The 17526-nt window shown below is 45.7% G+C and overlaps 1 protein-coding gene across 1 annotated transcript in view; it reads left to right on the top strand.

The window, feature by feature from the left end:
* Positions 1 to 1798: 1798 nt before the first annotated feature.
* The window catches only part of TMEFF1 (transmembrane protein with EGF like and two follistatin like domains 1), a 255117-nt gene continuing 239389 nt past the window's right edge, over positions 1799 to 17526 (top strand). Inside the window, exon 1 of the mRNA XM_090039085.1 lies at positions 1799 to 2353. Coding sequence (XP_089895211.1) covers positions 2182 to 2353 — 172 coding nt within the window. The 5' untranslated portion in view covers positions 1799 to 2181. The remainder of the gene's footprint in view (positions 2354 to 17526) is intronic.

Below are 17526 nucleotides of genomic sequence, written 5' to 3'. Positions count from 1 at the left end.
GCTAATTAGCAGAAATGGGCTAATTAGCAAGCCCATGGCACTGAGGACTTAGCTATACAGCTTCCCATCTAGGAGACAGCCTACCCAGAGTAACGTTTCTGGATGTGGCAAATTTGGGTGGTTACACGTTACACACAGACCACACTAAAGGGCACTCAAAACAGGAGTGTCTGCATGTTAAAGCTTGTTAACTTGTGCATGGTGTCCTCTGAGTCTGAAAGTTATGCTGGTGAGGGTTAACTCTTGGTTGTACTACCTAGTTTGTTTTAGGGTAACTTCAGTCTGTTTCACAGAGCTAAAACGAGCAATTTGCAGTGCTCCAGCATCCCAAAATGTACCTGTCCTCTTCCTCCTCCCCTATGCAGAGCAGGGCTAGAACCCAAGTGCCCTCCTAGTGGCAAGTCACAGCTGTGCAGGTAAGGAAGGGCATTAACCCTCAATGTGACGGCTCACAGCATGTTCTACCTTCAACACCGCTTAACAGTCCACCGATTTAGCAGGTTCTAAATGTAGCTTGTAACTTCACCCCTTGTTGCACAGGTGTGGCATAGAAAAAGTGGGTTTGTTAAGCATAACGAAACAAAGGTAATTTGTTTAAAGGCAGCTTGTGTATTTCTATTCTATATTACCATCTATAGTACAGATCAGTGATTCTCAATCTTTTTTAAAGGCAAGGCACCTCTCATTAGACTCCCGGCACCTTTCCACAACTTTTTTGAGTTGAGCAGCACCCTGTTTCAAAAACAAACTTATTTATTATAGTGCTGACCTCCTTGCAGAGGAGCCAGCTACTGAGGGCAGGAGAACAGCCAGGCAGGGACTGAGGCTGAGGTTGCACCCATCTGCTTCCCTCCTCACACCTTGTGATACCCTTGTTAAGCATCATGGGTGTAGACATAGCAATATAGGTTGCGGGACGGAGTATGATCCGACTAACTTTTAGCACGATCACTTACATAACCCACAAATGCACATTTGTCATTCCAGTTAAAACTGTACAGCTAGTTTTTTAACTGCATAGCTAGCTAAATTAACGTGCAGAAAGTTGGTCGGGCCATGTGGCTTCAGGGCCTATGCATAGCGACACAGCCCTCCCTGGCTGCCACCTGGTCCCTACAGCACAGCTAATAGCGTCTAAAAAAAGAGCTGTGTGTGATGGGCATAGTCCGACGGGCGCCATCCGTGCAGCACATTGGGAGCTGATAGGAATTGGCTATTTCACTTCAGGCTGTATATGCCACATCTTTTTGCCAGTTCTTCTTCCAACTTCTGTGGCCTTTCCTTTTGCAGCTTAACCCTGTGACCGTGGAGATAGAAACCCTTTGAAGACCTGTGAGGGGCAAGCTCTGCACGGCCCCCTCTGTCCCTGCATAGCAGCGTGTTGTGGGATGAAGGTCCCGGTCTGCACTGGGGGAGTCTTTGAGGGAGGCAAATGCTCGGCAGCTGAACGGCAGGGGGGATTTCCCCGCAGGCAGTTCTGCTTGCTTTGCAAGATAAATAAGAAAAAAAACAGATGATCAAGAAAAAACGAAAAAAGGCTGCTCGTGGTGCTGCCGCGGTCCCCTCGCTTTGCCTGTGGGAGGCTGGGGTGCTAGGCGGGTGTTTTGCAGGGTGGCCATCACAGGGGACAGTCCGGTTTGTCCTTTACTGATACGAATCCGAGCGCCTTTAGCTCCCCTTGGACCTAGAGGCGTGGGGTTTCGTAAACCGGACTGTCCTCTGCGATGGCCCCCCAGCCCGAGGCGGAGTTGAGGTGGGCGGTGCGGGGTGGTTTGCCTCCCTCAAGCGGGGGGCTGGCCTAGTGGACCAGGGGGGTCCTTGCCCCAGCTCCGCCGGGCGCTCCGCCTGCTCCGAGCAGCCCCTGCAGGTCGGGCAGAAGCGCCGCTGCTGGGGTCGGGGCAGCCCTTTGTGCGCGGGGCGCCCCCTCGTCTCCTGGGGCGGGGGGCGCTGCCATCACGTGTGCGCCTCCCCCTCCCCTCCCCCCGCGCGAGCAGCCGCCGCCGCCGCCGCCTCAGCCCCAGCCCCAGCCCCAGCCCCGCTCCCTTTGTTGCAGCGCGAGCGGCGGCCCGGAGCGAGGCGGGCTGGGCCGGGCCGGGGGGATGCTGAGGGCCGGCCGCGGGCGGGCGGGCGCGGGCAGCGCTCGCGGTTGATGCTCGGGGCCTGCCGCTGCCGCCGCTCGCCATGCAGGGAGCCCGCCCCGCCGCCGTCCGGCGCCCGCCGCTCGCGCTGTGCTACACCTCGGCCCTGCTGGCCTTCGCCCTGTCCGCCCTGCCCCCGGGCCGCGCCTCCCACCCGCTGCCCGCCGCCGACTGCCAGGGCGGCAGCGGCAAGGGGAAAGGCATCAACTGCTCAGGTAAGTGCCCCCGGCACGTGTGCGCGGGAACAAAGGAGCTGGGTTGGGGGGAGCCAAGAAATGAGGTGGGGGAGAAGTTTGCCTGCGCGCGCGCCCACCCTCCTTCTCCCTGCTGGCAGGTGCCTCTCCGTCCCCCCCCCCCAGCTGAGCGTCTCTCGCTTCATACTGCCCTTCACCCTAAGGAAGGGGGAGGGTAAAAAGAGCAAGCTCTTGTGCAGCCCTCTTCACAGGACTGGTCGCCCCCCTCAGCCCAAAGGCAGCCCCAGCGTTTCAGTTCCATCTCCCCGCGCCTTGCATCTGGTTGCTATGTGGCTCCATCACGGCTGCGATGTATGCCATGGATGCTCCATTGTATGCACAGGAAACCAGGGGTCCCCTTCGGTTGGGAAGCAGGGCAACTGAATGCTTTGGGATGCCGGGCCAGGCTAAGCACGCCGCCTGCTTTTTACTTCTTCCCAGAAATCCTAGGGATTTATTTCAGCAACGGGCTAGGGGTCTTCCTAAGTCTATAAGGACCGGGAACAATGGCAAACCCGTTAGGACGGGAGGAAGTGGGAGCGTAAGGCTCTGAAGTTCGTCGTGGGTTAGGGATGCCGTGAGATGCATTTTCTCACCCCCGATTTGAATGTTTGGCTAAGCTGGTTTGAGTTCTTCCAGCTGCGTTTCTTGTCCTCTTTTCTTTCTAAAAGCACCGAGCGACTATGCAAAAAGGATCGCTAGCAAGAACAATGCAAAGTGGCCTTTCCAAGAGGTAGTTAGCCCTGTAAATCTGAAGTCTATCAAAAGGCAGGGTAGATCTGCGCCTGTATAGATTACCTAAATAAGAGGGGTAGAGAGAGCACAAGCTTTCAGGAACCGAGGTGATGCACATTTCCTGCGATATGCTGAGTGGCCTCCACGCCATTGTCTTCAGTGGGAGTTGAAGGCGATTTGCACTTTAGAGGGACGGTCAGTCAGTACCTTCTGGGATCGTGCCCTTGTGCTGTATATATCTTTGAAGTAATGAGTAAATGCTACAGAATCATTTCCCTCATTTATGCTTTATAATGTAGACATTCTTAATTAATGCGGGCTACCTTATTTGTAAACAAGTAATCCCTGCAGTATAAGTCTTGCCACCACTTAGGCTGTGTACACACAGTCAAATGATCTGAGAGAATTCTGGGTTTGTTTTCCTGGTGGAAAACTTCACTGAAGATGCTTGAACAGACATTTGAATGCTGAGCCCTTGAAGAACAGAGAGCTTGCAAGAAAAACTCTCCTGGAAGTGATTTAACCCTGGTTGTTCCTGGGGTTATTTTTCTCCTGAAGCAGCCATTTTTGCTCTGGGAGACAAATCCTGAACATCTGTATGGTTGTGTTTGTCCCTGGGAGACCAGTGACCCTCCCAGGAGAAACCGAATGTCTGTACCTGGCCTTACTCTCAGTATGCTGCTTTGTTTTTAATTTGAGCTAGTTTTGACATCTACTATGTTAGCATGTTGTTCCAGAGTACTAACTACTCTTCTTTTAGTGCTTGACTTCTTATTCTATTTGCATGAATGTAATGGTTATTTTTGAAAGAAAGGTTAATAGGTTAATGTGCCACTGGCATTAGTGGCTTACCCAGCGGAGACATATGGGTCATTAGACCACAGCATGTGCATAAATCAATGAGATTAAATGTGGAAGGTTGGTGAAATACATGAGGAAATTTCAAAGGTAATTTGGAAAACATGGACATTATTATTCTCTAGAAACCATTTCCAAAGTAGTATTTTTCAAACTGGAAGCAGGCAAAAATGTGCTGTCTCAGAGCCATTCAGAAAGACAATTCTAGCTATAATAGGCAGAGACAAGTATGTATACTGTATAAGTAAACCTGGCATGCATTGCTTTTTTAATGTAACCTTAAAAATATGAAACTTTTATAGCTTAAAGACTCTGCAATTAAATCCTGCTGTGTTAATCCTGTTGTGAAGAAGTGTGGGAGTTTTAAGCCATGGTATCTCAGTTTTCCACAGTACTTTAAGAATTAATATGAGCTCCCCCTCCCCCCTCAGTGGGATAATTTTTCCTGTCACTTAACATCTGTATAACTCCCTGAGCTTTTAGTGCAGAAGTTACTCCTAGTATATGTTGACCTTACACACATTTACATAAAGGAGACCTCGTGACTTTACCTCAGGTGATGTAAGTTGATATAGCTCTGTTCACGGTTGAGAGTCCTCAAATTAACCTTTGGCTTAAAAACATGGCAGTAAACCTGAAACGCTGACAATTATTTTTCTTCAAGCATACAGGAATCTGTGAATTACTTTCATATCTGTTTATATTTGGAAGAAGTAGGTACAGGTACATCCTGATGTTCACATCTGACCTTTTCTGCTGCCCTAGAGGAACTTCTTAAACTTTTTGACCAGGCTGTTGTAGCATCTTGTCACCAGCAGATAAAGCAGCTTCCTAGGAAACTGTTGTCTCTGCTGTAGTCTATAGTGAATTAATTATTAGGAGTGTTGTATTCAATTTGGACAGTCAGGTTCTATTTTACCTACTAGGTGCATAACTTCTCCCCTGCTTGAGTCACAAAAAAGATGTTAATGCAGAAGGTTTGGTGGGGTGGGTCTTCATTTTCCTCATGGGTGTTTTTTCTGACTTAATCGTAAGAGTAAGTAAAAGCATTTATGGATTTTAAGGGACGTGAACAGGGTGGAGTAGACTCAGATGTGGTGCCTAAGTCCGCTTAGATGCTTAATAGGTGGAATAGAATTTGATCCTATAGTCTTTAGTTAAATGATGACACAGTCACATCAGCATTGATTCTGGGAGGGACATATGTCCTGTGATTTTAGCAGGAAACTTCAGAGTTAAAGCACCTGGGTAGTAGTTTTCATGTTATTAATTGATAATATGCATGTACATAATATCCAGTGTTATTGCACATTAAGTTTAGCACCTGTAATAACTGGCGCTGCTGCACGGCGCTTGTTCTTTTAGTGACACTAATGCACAGTAGACTAATTCTACTGTGCATTAGTGCATTGGCATGGCTTTTGCTGTGATGGACTAATACACAACAGAATTAGTCTACTGCACATTCAGGATCTCATGTAGACACACCCAGTGTCTTGTTAAGTTTGGCATGTAGTACTAGCCCCATTTTATAGACAGAACAGCCAAACAAAGAAAGAAGCTGATGCATTCTCTCTGAGGGCGGTGTGGTTGATGAACAAAACTGCTATATTGGTTCTGCTATATTAAAGTCTTGTATTTTATTCCTAGCTTTATGTGAACTCACTCTGTGTAACTTAACCTATTTGAAAAATAGGAAGAATGATACTTGCTGCCTTGCTCAAGTTATGATATGATTTCTTCTCTAAAATAGTAGCTTCACTTAATCATTCTCTGCATGTGACATGCATTACATACAGTCAGTGGAAGAGGTATGCACTGTGGGTGAAAGGGTGCTTTTATGCACAACCCCTCATCACCAGCACTGTCAAAAAGTTTTGGGAAGTTCACTAGTAATGAGGACTGTGTTTAGCATAGTAAGATTTCAAACTTGGAGGCAGAATGAAGAACTCTTGTACAAACTCCACCACATATGGAAGTATTGCTAGGTTTATAACTCAGTCAGAAGTCCAAGAGATTCTTCAAGGGGACAGTGTCAAAGTTCTTGCTGCTGGCTGTGCCAGAGTTCAGTTTCCTAATCCAAATTTTTAGGGCACTAATGTGGTTTTTAATTACAAAATTGCCAAACTTTAGCAGTGTGACCTTTTACCTACTAAGTAAGTCCTTGAAAGCAAGTGAACTGTTTTTATTAGACTGTCAGAGCTGTCAGCCCATGGCAAAAACAAACCTTGGAGAATTTCAGTCACAATAGTTTCAGTTTGACAAAATTACCAAAATGAAAACAAAGCTCAGTAACCAGTATTGCTATATGTACTGCATATAACATCTAGAACCCATAATCAAGCACATGGGATTTTAATCAGTGGTGATATGTTTCTGTTATTAAGCAGTTCAAGTTGCTGCTTCTTTATGTAAACATACATGCCTGTTTTTGATTAGACTACATATTTCCTATGTGATTCAGGGGCCAGATGCTCTGCTTACTATTTTAGCTTTCTGATGTGTAAAGGGATAGGAAATATAACTTCATGTCAGTGGTTTGTTGATAATTGAATGAGAACATGATAAAATTAAGGACATTTTCCTTTTTACAGAATTTCCCTTCTATTAAATATAGAGAGGCATGCCTATGTTTTATGTAATGATGACATCTCTGGGTAGAAGCATTCTAGAAGTATAAAAGTAGCTAAGAAATACAATGTGTGCTATGAGGTTTAGTTATACGAAATGGCGATTGCAGGGAGTCTGTGCTGTTTACCAGGTACAAGAGTATAGGCTGTCCTGAAGCATGCAGATAATTTCTTAGGAGGAACAGTGGAGAAATCTCTTCTGAGTATTCCTTAAAAATTTAATTCAACTCCATAACTTTGCAGAATGCTTCAGAAAGACTGAAAAAGATCGGCTCTCTGCCCGGTGGGGTTTGTAGTGTAAATTAGACAAACAGAATGTGAATCTGACAGAAAAAGGAAGAGGATAGGTGAAGGTGTGACAACAGTTAAAAGCAAAAAAAAGAATATAAAATACAAGCAGGTCCCATACATTTTGACATTTTAAAATAGTTACTGATTCTAAGACAAAAAAAGGAGGAGTAGCCAGCAAAGTTGGCATAAAAAGTCAGCAATCTTAGGCAATGCACCAGAGGGCAGGTTTTCAGGAGGGATCTGAGTGGGATTTGATGGAGGGTAAGTGTGGCATGGGAAGAACACACCGTTCTAGGGATAGGGGAGCAGTGTGAGAAGACATGAAGGTGAAAATGGGAGCAAGGACAAAAAGAGGAGAAAAGTAAGAAGTGGGATAACAGCATGGAAGGTGAGATGGGGAGCAATTAATAAACAAGAGGTGTGGCAAAGGTGTGCAGATCCCTAAAAATGATGATGAGCACTTGGACCTTCTCTGGAAAGAGATATCAGGCTAATGAAGAGACATGACTAGGCCTGACATGGTAGACTAATAGAATATAAAAAATCCTTTAGTTCAGGAGTGTTTAGCTCATAGGCGACTGGTACAGGAGGCATGGGGGGTGCATGTGCCCTACCTGACAGGGCTGATGCCGGCGTCATTGTCTGTGGGTGCTCACCAGCTCCGTCCCCATTGCCAACTCTTCTGGCGGCATCTGTAGATGCGCCCCTGGGGAACATAGGCCCCACACCCACATGGGCTGCACAGCCCTGCACTCTTTGTTGCCTGGGCCATATCCTGTGTCACACGAACACACCATCTCATTGCACTGCATGGCACCCAATGTGCCATATGAACCCTTGAAATGCCCTGTGGCCTTGATGCATGGACATGCCTCACCATGCAGTCCTTTTGCATGCGTGGACATGATGCACAGTGTAGTCTCACCATGCAGCCCCTTTCCCTACTGTGTGTTGACTAACTACTGGTGTTCCACACTGGCACGGATGTCAGTCAGGGTCTCTGGGTTCCCTGAGCCCTCTGGCTGCAGGATCTCTCAACTGCATAGGCCACACTGCTATGCCCCCCTCCACTCCCCAGTCCTGTCCCTTAGGGTGTAGGCAGACAGCAGAAGCTGGAGGAGGGAGGGGAAGCCTGGGGTCTCTGGCAGCAGCAGCAAGAGAGCAAAGGGGGGTGTGGTATTCAGACCAGGAGCACAGGGGCTGCAGTTTAATCCCTTGGGGACTGCATGTGGCCTGAAGGCTGCCACTTAGCCCTGCTTTAGTTGATTACTGGATATGCTGAAGATGGGGGAGGTGAGAATAAGGGCAGTTACTGTCATTGTTATTTGAATTGCATATTGGTATCAGGGAGGAAGCATAGATTCTTAAACTTACCATAATGTGCATCCTTAAAAATGAATGTGTCACGTCATGCGTGATCATGACATATCATGCATAATGAATCTGGCTCTCACTTGCTCGCTCTCTATTATATGTAAATGCTGTCTTAGTTTTGGTATTAACCTTTGTTTCTACACCCCTTGTATGTTGCCTATCATGGAGGTCTGGAAAAAAAGAACCCCCAATGCTTGTAGTTGCATGTTGTATCCATCTCACCCAGTATGTTTTATCTTTTCACGGTCATGGTTTGTTTTTTTACTGTGAGTTTATACAGCACCTACTCCAAGGGCTCAGACATTTCTTGGGGACTTTGGGACCTATTACTATAAATAATAACTAATGTGGATCATTGTAGCAGCTGCTTACATAGAAATTGGAGGGAAGTGTTTTAGGTATTTTGATTGTTTAATGAAAGCAGTGTTTGGGCTTCTTAGAAAAAGTTATTTATACTTTCCACTTTTGATCTTTTACTTTATCATCATTTCTGTTTTGTTTTTCCTCCTTCCCTTTTCTGCCATCTGGCCCTTCCCTCCTCTGTCCAATCTGTGTACTGCCTTGTTTTTTTCCCTTGACTTTTCTCTGTCCTAAGTATGACTCTAGTTTTATTTGCAGCTTTTAGTTCCTTTCTCCATGACATCTAGTGAGATTTCTTATTTCCCATACTTCTCTTATATAGCAGCAGTCCAAAAAGTGGACTGCTGCTATATAATAATCCAGATTATTTGGTACTTCTGTATCATTTCTGCACAGCTCTTGGGAGTGCTGTTGTAAGCATGCTTTGTCCATGTGCTCCTGCTCTACACTGGCCAACAAGAAGCTCTGGCCCTGGTGCTGGACAGCTCCCAGCAGGCAGCAGGAAGATAAGGAAGCTTCAGGGCAGATGGCTGAGAAAGAAGGCTAGGGAACAGTGGAACCAGGGGTCAGAGTGGTGAGATGACATTGGCAGGGTGGGGAGTAAAGGCCAGTGGCTTGAAGGTGACTAGCAGAACTGGGGAGCTTAAGGGGAGGCCCAGAGACAGTCAAAATGAGGGGCAAGTGTAAGTGCTGAGGGGTAAAGGTTGAGAGGCTGAAGGTGATCAGCAGAACCAAGTGGTAAAAACTGAGGCCATGAGAGTCAAGGGGAGCAGAGATCCAGAATGTGCATTCTGGCGGTGGAGATTGTGTCTATGAGGCATAGCAGAAGACTTCCACATCAAGGAGCAATGGAAATTGCCCAGTTTATTGGTACTGTGTTGTGGAGGCATATAGGCTGTAGGAAAGGTGGAAGCACAAAATTTCCCAGGGTCCTACGCTGAGAGCTGGTACAGTTTGAATGGGCATGGGTCCCCCATAGTGAGGGGTATATCGAAGGGTATGCTGTGGTGCAGTCACATCTAGCTATGATTCCTGGTACAGGTGTATGGAGGAGTAAGGGACTGGGGTCCTCATTGAGGTGGTGGCAGAAGTAACTGCTTTGAGGGAGGTGGTGCAGCTTCCCTGGGTTCTTTCCAAATCTGTTGCATCTGTGGCAGTGAGGTATCAAGGCAGAGGTGTAGCATGCCCTGAGCGGAGCAGGACGGGGATAGGAAGGAATATTATGCTGACTGTCAGAGGGTGGCAACAGCAGTGTTACCTGAAAGGGCTTGGGCTCCCTCCACTCTAGGTGCTGCTGCTGTGGTGCAGGAACAGGTATGGGCTATAGTTGTTGCGGCTGGGGGAAAGGTTCCCCCTACGTGGGTTTTAGCATCCCCTGCAGTACCAGGTCCTTGCGGCTCATGTACTGGTTTCTCCTCTGTCCCTCACCAGATACAGTACTGCCCATCTGGAGTCCACACCTGCACTGCAGCAGCAGCAGCAGCTGGAGTGAAGAGAGCCCAAGCTGTGGCAGGTAATGTTGCTGCCACCATTGTCACTCTCCAGTGGCTGGTATAGTATTCCATAACCTCACTTCTACGTACTCTCTCCAGGGTGCAGAAGCCTGTAAGACTCAGGTAAAGCAGAAGTGGGCAGCAGAGGCACAAGGGGTTGAGGACACAACTCCGGAAAATCAATCATTACCTACCACTCCTGTGGAGTGCCTCAAGGGCAGCTAAGCCTGGGGCTCTGTCTGGGCCTAGGGCAAAGAGCTGGCACTCCCCTTTGGTGGGCTGCTCTTCCCAACCCCTCAACAAAGGGCGGCACTTTAGTGACATCCCTCCTTTTGAAATCCTAGATCTGCCCATGGCTATTCTGTTGCCCGTTTCCAAGTGCCTGGAGAAGATGGCTGGTCAATAACTTTAGGGTGGGCTCAATGAACTGGAGCAAAGGCTATAGACTGCTTAACCCTGCAGACATGGGGTACTAGCCACATCTGACAAATGCACTAGTAATTGGAAATCTTTCCAGAAAGTTACATTTTAAGGCATGGTAGGCAAGGTAGAGATAGGGGTGAATGACTCTCCTTTTAAGAGACATGGGGAAAAATGACTCTTGCTCAGTGGAACTCACAATGCAGAGGTGGACAAAATATGGCCCACTGTGGACTCCATTTACTGGCAGCCCGGTCACTGTGGCTCCTTCTGGCTGCTGCTGCTGGACCCAGCCCTGCTACCAGGGCACTCCATCCCATCTGCCCTGCACCCATGCCACAGGTGGGACTCATGTGGGCAGGTCATGCACCCTGGTGGCTGGAATGGGACTGCAGCCAGAAGTGAGACAAGTGGGCAGGACTGGGAAGACCCTGGGATCTTGGGGTGCTGACAGCAGCTGTCCAGTGCCAGGGCAGAGCTGTGATCTGCTGCCCGTACACTCCTATGATGGGATTGGTTTCTGGAGGTAGGGAGCATATTGCACTTTTGCCGCAGCCCCAGGCCATGCTGTCACCGCCCCAGGATCCTGGTCCCAGATGCAGCTTCCCACCCAGCTGCTCACCCTGCCCACTTGGCTCCTGGCTGGTCTCCTTGGAGACCCTGGGAATGTGGGGTGGTGACATTGTAGAGCTGGGACTGGTGCTGAGCCCTGGTTCTGCAGGCAGGGACATGCAGGGAGCAGATATGGCTCTGCCACTAGCCCTGCACTGTCACTGTCACTGCCACAAGATCCCCGGGTCTCCCTGGCACTGCCTGCGTGTCTTGCTCCCAGCTTGTACAGGTCCTGTCCCTGCAGTCAATGTGGCACAGATGGGCCAGGGTCCCTGGGGAATGGGGCTGGCTCTAGCAGCAGCAGCCAGAAGGAGTTGCCACCACCGGGGCTGCCAGAAAATGTAGCCTGGCCATAGGCCAGTTATGCCATTTTGCCCACCCCTGTCATAATTGATTATGAAATCTATTTATAATTGCATAATAAAATTAACTTACAATACTGCACAGAAGACAGTAGGGAAAATTGCATTGTGGAACAGTGGACAGAAGAAAAACATGCAAAACTTGGATGATGCAGATGTAGAAGAATGTGAAGGTCAAAGCTTGGTTTCATAGTCTGCTACGTGGTGAAGAGATCTGTGCAGAAGATGTGGCTTTGATGCATGTCATTCCATACATCTAAGCTCAGCATTCCACCTACCTGCTGGGAATGGGGAGAGTGCTGGCGTTCCAGCCTTTGTTTGGGTCTATACATTTTCTGATGACATCAGGACTTCCTTTGGCTGATGGAAAGGAAGGGTATCATTCTCTTTTCCTAATCTCTTCTCTTTCACCTAAAGTCCCATATTGCTTTGCATATATACCTTTTCATCTCCAGTGGGCAAATTTTCCCTAATTGCCTTTTCCAGGATTTCTGTCTCTTAAGCATCTTGGGAAAATGTCTGCTGTAGCAAACATCATATGGTGTCAGTCCTGAGATTGTAGTAGGTTCCCTGAGACCAGGCTTAGTATGAGTTCTGCCTGATTCACAGAGGAGATTGTGTGTTAACTATGGCCGTAGACACAGGAACTCCTGTCTATCAAATACTGGCTCCAGAACAGTTCATCTTCTTGGCTGGTGAGGACCATATCAGGCAGAAGGCAAGATTTGAGAAACTCAGGCAAGCACCAGGATTGAAAAGCAAGCTAGAGGAAGAGCAAATTAACCCGCCTGCATCTTGTGGGGCCACAAACTGAAGATATAATATTGTCTGTCAATCTCATGACTCAATAAGTAAAGCCATATACTGTGTTATTGTTGAGTTTGACAATAATTTTATTCCCTCTTGAAACATCATTTCAGGGCGATACTAGTTGTTTTCAGGGAATCTGTTGAAGCCCTAATACCCACACACCCACAGCCCAGCACAAACCTATGCCTGCCCCCCACAACATATAAGACTAACACTTAATTTTAAGCTATTGTGCAAATCACCTCAATGTACACTACACAAACACATGTAAATCAGGTCAGAAACATTTTTTGAAATCAAATTAATAAATGTTGTAGATGTTCAATTTTTAGAATATCATTTGGTATTTTTGTGGTTCTGAGATGGCAAAACCCCTTGCTGAAAGAAGTATTTCTGGGGGCAAGGGGAGGGACTTCTGGTGACAAAGGTCAGGGGCTAGGGGGCGGGACTTTTGGTCACAAGATGGCAGCCAGGGGGCAGGGCACCTATCAAGGCGGGGTGGGGCTACCCATGGGGCCCTCGACAGCTTGCTAAAACTCAGTAAGTGCCCCTCCACCTGAAATAATTGCCTTCCCCTGTGCTAAACCCATAAGCAACACTGACTATGTCATTGCTTCTTTGTCAGCTGGTGTCAGACAGTAACTGTTGAGCTGAGTGCATAGCAGCTGTTCTGAACAGAATGATTGCAACCACATCACAAAGAGTGAGCATAAAGCAGCCAAAACCATCATCTTGGTAATATCCTAGTCATCCATTCTACTGTAGAGATCTGCAGCTGCCTGTGTAGAGTGTTGCATGCACTTCAGGAAGGTACAGCCAACATAAACCTAAGTAAATGTGAATTTGAAAAGGACAGTGCCCATTTCTGGGCCATGCAGTCACCATTGCTTGTGTACACAATGATGAGAGCAAGGTACAGGCCATCTATGAAATGGCTGAGCCTGTCAGTCTTACAGGGCTGAAGCATTCTCTGACTACAGTCGGCTTCTTGGATAAGTTTGAACCAGAAAGGCTGACTTTTCACATCCTCTGTAAGATTTATTACATTCTAATACAGAGTAGACATGGGAACCATTGTGAAGCTAAGCAAACGGACCATTGTCTTGACTGACACATCCTCTTTGGGATTAGGAATGGTCCTGATTCAGAAACAGAATGATAGTGAGATGAGACCAGTAGCTTATGCATTTGTGAACACTGCCTGACACACTAAAAATTAAAGTATGGATATAGGAAGACTCTGGCAATTGCCTAAGTGTGTGAATGCTTTCAAGATTTTATCACAGGCCTCGCTGTATCCAGAGAAATCAGTGGCAAAGCATTTGTATTTTCAGTGTAATATCTGGATGATTTTGTGCCATACCTACCAGAAATTAAGATCTGTATGGAAAGATGCTCCTTTATGATCCACCACACTCCTCTTAAAAACTTTTTTGTGGCAGACATGTTATCAAGAAGCCATTTGCCTGAGTCAGGTGATCAAAAACTGATGGAAGAAATGGCTACAGCAGGTCATGACTTCATTACCAGGAACAGGTCAAATGCTGCTGGAAATCTGGTGCACACAGCAGGCTGATCAAATGATTCAGAAGCTTATTAGGTACAGGTTTGCCTTGCTTTATGCGGGTTCTGTATGTGCTAATTCAGTCTTCCGCAATAACCCTTTTTATACCAAAAATTCGTTATTGCAAGGTAAATTCACTCTTATGCAATCGGTGTGGTGGAAGTCCACAGTCAGCTGCTTTGTGTGGTGCATTGTGGGAGTGACGCACACCAAAATATAATCTCCTATGTGGATCTGTGCTCCTCGCTTGTTGTCTACAACGTGTGTTTCTGTAGTTGTCATCCCCATTATGATAATACCCTGTGCTTGTATATACTGTCTGCTGTTGGTGAGTACCAACATTGTCTTGTAAAAGTGGTAGAAATGGGTCTGGGGGTCAGTACAGTCAAGGTCTTGGAATGTATTCCTATTTGTTACATTGTAAAGTGGGTTCTGTTTATGTGTATTCAAGTTACTCACCGTTTTCCAGGAACGCATGTACAGCACAAAGTGAGTGAAACCTGTACTGCCAGCAGAGTTGGCTGCTCAGACACCATGTGAGCCATGAGAGCAGGTTGTATTGGGAGCACTCACATGAAAGTGTGCTGCAAGATGGACTGCTGATGAAGGGATATTGTGTACATTATCCCACTAAGCATTCAGGCTGAAAATTTCCATAAACTGCATTATGGACATCAAGGCATTACCAAAGGCACTTGCTAAGCCATCTGGAGGCCTGGTCATTCATTTCAACTGGAAGATCTTGTCCTTTGCACACAGTGTCTGCAAGAGCAGAGCAATTAGCATGAACTGCTCATGCCATCAGTTTTCCTGGATGCCCTTGGCAAAAGGTAAGACCTGAGACATTTCATCTGAAAAGCCTGTGGCATCTTCTTTTGTCCAACTATTACTCCTGTATTTTGAGCTGGCTGGGTTTGAAATGTTTTCCTCAAAAAGTGTTGTTAATCATATGAAGTCCATCTTCTCAAGACATGGAGCCCCAGAAGTGACTTGCATTGATAACAGGCCACAGTTTGACTCATCCAAGAGGTCTTTGTCCAGAACACTTGCAAAAGACTGCCTTTATTCATTGCATTCACTGCAGCCTCAATGAACTGATTGTTTTGCAGAAAGAAAGGGCTCTGAAGTTAGTACAGGGTCATTGAAGGAAAACTGATGACCTGTATAAGACATCACTGACATGTGTGTGCTACCCTGCTTGCATGTTTTCAGTCTTGATGTACTGTTTAGAGCAACTCCAGTTCCAATAAGCACACTGCGGCTCAAACCATCCTTTTCTGATAGCCACACTCTTCAAGAACGGGAATGTGATAACAATGAATAACAAAAGACAAACATCGTGGGCTGCAGGACCTTCCAGAACTCTAGGTTGGTCAATCAGGCTGAATCACTAATACATACACTGACAAACATGGGTGGATCTAGGATTTTGAAAAGGGGGTTGCAGATGATATGGTACATCAATACAACATGCATTTTACAGTTAAAGATAAACTAGAAAATTTACTAATATACTGATATGCAGAGCTATATTATTCAGTTTAATACCAAAGCAACAAAACTAAGTACAACTTGATTGGAATGTGCTCTAAGTTGATAGATTATGTATTAAGTTAAAAACACAAAAACAGTGAAAAGGTACTGTTTTATAAGTCCTGTAGTCATTATAGTTAAGTGTACAGCTCTTATTCCGATTCGTAATACAAAATCTAGCCTTGAGCATTTTAACAGTGCATCCAACACTTCACTGTTACTCATTTCCATACCTGAGTTAATGAACACATCAGTTAAGCTTTTTAGCTAGAACTAAAAACAGTCTGCAAAGCTGTGACATAGGAGAGAGATATTACCAGGCGTGGCTAGCAGACAGCAAAATTGAAGGTGAAAGGATATCTTGATTAATAGAACATCAATATCATTAAAAAGGAGAGAGTGTCATTAGCATTGGTGAAGAGAGATTAGTAGGAATCAGGTAGCTTATAATGAACCATGGAGTCAATTGACTCTGTCAGCATTGCCTGAGTTGAAATGCCACTGGCCCTCCAAGGCAGTTGGTTTTAAAGTTTGGGTAGAGCAGGAATCAAAGTGGGGTGGGGGTGTTCAACTGCACCTCCCCTTCCCCTGGATCCAGCCATGCTCACAGGCAGATCAAGGAGATGTGCTCCTTGATGAAATCAGATGATGTTGAATCACATAGACTACTCATGAAAAAATCCATAGGTTCCTTACAAATTTTGTCACAAGCAGCTGAGGAGACAATATCAAACACTGAACAAAACTCCATCATGGAGTCAGTTCTCTTTGTGACTTCCAAGACTGCTGTTTCTGCTGCACTTTTAATGAAAGTACCAGCTCACACTTCTGGTGTGAGCCAAACTAGGAGTGTACATTTGGTAAAACCTCCCTAGAGGTTGTGGAACAAATGGTATTTCTTCTTTGTGTGTCCAAGTGCTAGTTATGTAGCTGTGTAAGCATCATTTTTGACCCTAACCTGGATTTTAAATCGTATTTCTAGATGCAAAACTATGCTTGCCCTTCCGTGCATGCTTAGAAGGCTTTGCTATGGTTGTATGTGCTCTGTGGTGAAATAGCAGAGCATGGGTAGGGGTATAAATGGATGTAGCTTTCCAAAAGTATGGTCAGATCAAAAACACAATTTGTGACTGTTTACTGAAGGAGGATAGGGTCTCACTACCCACCTACTCAATAGCTTCTTGGTAAGGTGGGGAACCTATGGAGTGGGAAGCCTCACTTCTAGGTCTCCCCCTCATCCACAGAGCATTTTAACCTGCATCTCTTACTTCACAGCAAAGTGCTTTTGTAAAGATTATACAGTACCTAATGTGCAACCCCTCTAGATACACCCCACACTAGATATAGCTAGATATAGATATAAATCATCATCTCCATTGTGGGGGATACTTGGCATCAAATTTTCCTCAGTGACTAATAATAAATAAAAAAAGTCCCAAATTATATTTTTTACTAACAAGAAATGAATAACAGACATTAAATGAAAACCTCAAAGAAAAGGTGAAAGATCATTTACACACACACACACACACACACACACACACACACACACACAGGAAAACTACACTATACTATCAGAAGATAGGCCTGGCAAAAAATAATTCATAAATTTGTTGGACACCAGAAGTCCATGAACTTAGCATAAATTGGTTTAATCATCATTATAATTTACCTGCTCCTTCTGCTAATCACTTTCTTCTCTATAGGTGATAATGCCCCTCTTCTTTGACTGGTTTTACTCATTTGCATAATTAGGTTTAACTATAGCAATTGCTCTTTATTTTGTCTATAACTACTGAGACTTTCTCTTTGTTCCACAGGTTTACTGCCCACTTCCCATTTTAAGTGATCACTTTTGTTAACATAATGAAATTAAACAAAGGTAATTGATCTAACTGGTATGTGGCTTAGGCTGTATTTGCTTTTTTCCCAAATCTGAGGAAGAGTGTTTCTTACCAGATAGTTGCAAGCTTGTCTAACATCTCTCCCAGCAATATAGTTGGTCAAAAAATAGTTATTGCTTCACAAAGCTTGCTTGCCTAACTTACCGTCAGTCATTTAGGGTACTTGAATATTACTCTACCAGATTTTATAAAATAGAGTAAAAACACAC

This window comes from Crocodylus siamensis, chromosome 3, assembly GCF_052110815.1.
Source record: "Crocodylus siamensis isolate JL-2025a chromosome 3, ASM5211081v1, whole genome shotgun sequence".
Lineage (NCBI taxonomy): Eukaryota > Metazoa > Chordata > Crocodylia > Crocodylidae > Crocodylus > Crocodylus siamensis.
The sequence above is the reverse complement of the archived record's forward strand: the minus strand, read 5'-3'. Positions and strand labels throughout refer to the sequence as shown.